Source organism: Orycteropus afer, unplaced genomic scaffold (assembly GCF_000298275.1).
Source record: "Orycteropus afer afer isolate SDZICR_OR568_19922 unplaced genomic scaffold, OryAfe1.0 scaffold00035, whole genome shotgun sequence".
Classification (NCBI taxonomy): Eukaryota; Metazoa; Chordata; class Mammalia; order Tubulidentata; family Orycteropodidae; genus Orycteropus; species Orycteropus afer.
Genome location: NW_006921622.1, coordinates 11,445,483 through 11,449,499, shown reverse-complemented (window position 1 = coordinate 11,449,499; position 4,017 = coordinate 11,445,483). Strand labels below are relative to the sequence as shown.

General features: G+C 46.1%; 1 protein-coding gene across 1 annotated transcript in view; it reads left to right on the top strand.

Moving 5' to 3' along the window:
- Positions 1–115: 115 nt before the first annotated feature.
- The window catches only part of PIP4K2A (phosphatidylinositol-5-phosphate 4-kinase type 2 alpha), a 261,669-nt gene continuing 257,767 nt past the window's right edge, over positions 116–4,017 (top strand). Inside the window, exon 1 of the mRNA XM_007936364.2 lies at positions 116–259. Within this exon, the coding sequence (XP_007934555.1) occupies positions 116–259 (144 nt within the window). The remainder of the gene's footprint in view (positions 260–4,017) is intronic.

Genomic DNA, 4,017 nt, shown 5'->3' with positions numbered 1-4,017 from the left:
CACGGCGCGCCGGGGCCGCCACCGGGGGGATGCGGCTGCCTCCCCGGGCCGGTGTGTAGAGAGGGCGGGTCCCCACCCTCTGAAGCGCGGCGGTGGAGGGACGGAGGCGGCGGCCATGGCGACCCCCAGCAACCTGGGGTCCTCCGTTCTGGCGAGCAAGACTAAGACCAAGAAGAAGCACTTCGTAGCGCAGAAAGTGAAGCTCTTTCGGGCCAGCGACCCGCTGCTCAGCGTCCTGATGTGGGGAGTCAACCACTCGGTAAGCGCTGGGGCTGCGGCGCGCGGTCCCCTTCCTCCTTCTCTTCCTCCCACTCCCCTCCTCCTCCTACTGCAGCTGCTGCGGGCGGGCAGCCCGAGCTGGCCCGGCGCGCGGGGCCCCGGCCTCCGGCTCGTTCGCTCCGGGGCTGCTCACCCTCCGCGGCGTCTCGGGCCCCAGCCCCGCGGTGCACGCCCGCCCCCTCCGGGCCGCCGGGGCGCCTCTTGGGCCCCATTTGGACCGAGGGTCGGGTGCGGGAACAGGGGTCCCGTCTGCGTTTGAGCCCTCCGGCGGGTGCCAGTGCCGCCCCCGGTCCTTCCATCAGGCTATCGGTCCCCGCAGACCGAGAAGTGGGAAGTTTGTGGCGCGCACGGCTCCGCCTCGGCTGTCAGTCCGGGGAGGGGGAGGGAAGCGCAAAGGCAGGGGGAATTCTGGCCGTCGCCCCCTTTGTGTGTGGGGGGTGGCGGGGGACAGCCTGTCGGCGCTCCCTCCTTGGGCTGGCAGGTGTCAGAGGCTGGGAGCGTCCGGAGCCTCCCCAGCGGGAGAACAGAGGTGAGAATACTGGAGATCAAAGAGATTTTTGGCAGCAGTTTTAGTGCTTAGGTCCTTTTTTTCCTTTAAAGGCGATATTATTGGGCACAGGGAGTCTGTTTGGCAAAGAAAAAGGCAATGTAAATATGGGAAATGGGTGTTTAGCATCTTCCTCTGCTTCTCTCCCCAGTCGCCTTGCCGCTGTGCCGGCCCGAGAGCTGCTTGGCGGGCAGTCTTCCTCGCCACGCACCTCCTCCCCCAGCTTGGGTAGTCAGGCAAAAGTCACGGACTGCGGAAGGGCGGCCAGGGGGATGGCAAGAGGAGGAGGGGGTCTCGCGCGCGAATGGAAGGTGGTCTTGGGTTGACTGCACCCGTTTGGGGTTTGTTTTAAAGACTGGAGGCGACTGCTTGGAAAGATTGGCTTAAAACACAGTCAGAGGTAGTGGAAGATGCGCCTCTGCGGACTGCGGTTTGAGGGTCTGAAATAGCCTCCTGCTGATCTGACAACGAGAAACTCCTGCAGTTTTAATCTACTTAGATAGGATCGGGAAACATGATAGGAGCTGTTGGCTGAGCCATGAAAGTTTAAATAAGCCTGTGAATTTTGACCATGACCTTACCCACTGCAGTCAGTTAGCAAGCATCTGTGGAAAAGTGTAAGCTTGCTTTTTCCCTACTTTTGATTTACACGGATGTCTCTATGTCCTCAGCATAATGGAGATGACAGCAAACCATGTTGGGTTTTAAAGACACTCAATTTAATGAAGTTGTTTAAAAGCGTATATACTATTTGTATTCTTCCTTCTTAAGCTGAGCTGAGGGAAAGGTGAAACACTATCAGAACTGATTGTGTGTGTGTGGAGTGACTTTTTAAAAGGTGAAAAACCAAACCCACTGCTGTCCAGTCCCACCCACAGTGACCCTATTGGAGAGAGTAGAACTGCCCCCATAGGGTTTCCAAGGCTGTCAATCTTTAGGAAGCAGACTTTCTCCTTCCAGTTGCCGGTTCCTTTTGATTAGCAGTGGAGCACCATCACCACTGCACCATCAAGGCTCCTGCTTAAAGAGTCCAGAAATGATTATTTCTGTCAGTTTAATGCTTAATCCACTGAAGTTCCTTTAAACTTATTTACTGACTACTTCTTTGTTGTTGTTGTTATTATGTGCCGTCTTTAGCTATTAGAAATGTAAGCTGTTAGCATATTACTACACCAAAACTGTTTCATTACAAAAATAAAATGAACTTTTTCCCTGTGTAGTAAGTCTACAGTTTAGTTATGCCTAGTTAGTTATGTAGCTATAATAGTGTTGTGTCTAGTTTGTTAAACTTTTTTGATTACTACTATTATTTGTATTGTTAGTTGCTGTTCCCCTATTATTTGAATAGGACCTATAGAGGTTTTAAAGTTTCTAACCCCATGTGTTCTGGACTGTTTACTCATAGATGGTTTTTATCTCTTGTTGGCGTTCTCATGTTTTGGTAGGAGAGTTTTCAGGCCTTAGGATTTAATCTAATAAAATAGTGTCAAGATGCACTGGGGAAAGAATGTGTTCTTTGGGGTTTACCTGAATTTTAGTTCACTTTAGACAGTCTTGCAGTTGTTGTGTATATTTTTTGTAACCACTTATATTGATACCTTATCCTTAATGAATTGCTACATTTGTTTTTAGAATTTCTTGCTAATTAATTATAAATATTTTGTAACTACCTAAGGCTTATAAAAAATAACATGACTTCTGGATAGTACATGTAGTGTTATTTTCTTCATCTTTCAAGAAAAATTAGCAATTGTAAGTATACTTGCCCAAAAGAGTGATGTTTTCCCTAGAATATAATATAAACATGGTATCCATCATTTAACAAACACAGATTGGGCACAGAGTGCCAGCCACTGTGCAAAACCAAAACCAAACCAGTCACTGCCATCAAGTTAATTCCTACTAATAGCAACCCCCATTGGGCTTTCAAAGCTATAAATCTTTACTGAAGTAGACTGCCTCATCTTCTGCTGTGTGGCTGGTGGGTTCAAACCACTGACCTTTTGTTTAGCAGCCAAATGCCTTAACCACTGTCACCAGAGTTCCTTAGCCACTGTGCAAAGAATTGTGAAAAACACCCCTCATATTCTTGTCCAGATGTCTTTATTTTAAGGACTCTGAGTTGAGATAAGAAAGGTTTGTTTCACAGCCTTTTTCCCCCTTCAAAATGTTTATTTTCTTTAATATGTTATTTTTGAAAAAAGAAAGCAGTTGTTTAGAAAGATGAAATCTAAGCATTTAGAGGCTATGTATTTCTTGTTCATTTCATCTTAGCAGACAAAGTCTGATATTAGATACGTGTTTTTTTTTACATGACCTGCTATGCACCAAAGATATCAGACCAGCAATATTAAAAAAAGAGTAAGCATAGCGATATGTGTTAGTGGGGAAATTTGAGAAAGCATAACAGAAAAGGAAAACAATTCAAATCAGAGCCCTTCTTTACATTTCTAATGTGATGATAATTAATGGGAAAGATTGTCAGAAATCTAGCAATTTCATGCTTTTAAATTTTATTTGGATTTGTCTTAAGGGTAATTGTTGTTGTTGTTGTTGTTATGTCCCATCAAGTCAGCCCCGACTCATAGCCACCCCTCCTTAGTTTCTGAGGCAATATCACTACAGAAGTAGATTGCCCAACCTTCCTTCTGAGGAGTGGCTAGGGGGTTTGGACCGTCAGCCTTCTGGTTAGCAGTCAAGTGCCATAAATCCTAAGTACTAAAAAGGAATCATACATTTATTTTATCTTGTAGGCATCTTATAAGGGGATTGGGCATTTCCCCAAATACTGTGGTGGAAAGTTCCTTGGATCTGTGTTCTGATTCATTCTCTAACTAACTGCTGACTTGGGGCATGTTAACCTCTTTTTGCATCAGTGTTTGTGAAGTAAGGTGGCTGGACGGGATGTTTTCCAAGTTTTGGGGTTTTTATGAGATTCAACTACTTTTACAGTCTATTAGGTGTGTAGCATTATATTAGCATCCATAGAATAGTAATAAAAGTATATAATTAAAGTTGTGTTCCTTTTATAATGTAGTTGTTACAGTAACACAAATGCAGCAATTTTCTGGGAATTTTTAAGGCCTAGACTAGAGATGAGGAGCTCTGGTAGCTTAGTGCCTAAGGCACTTGACTGCTAACCAGAAGGCTGGCAGTTCAAACCCACCAGCCACTCCTCAGAAGGAAGATGG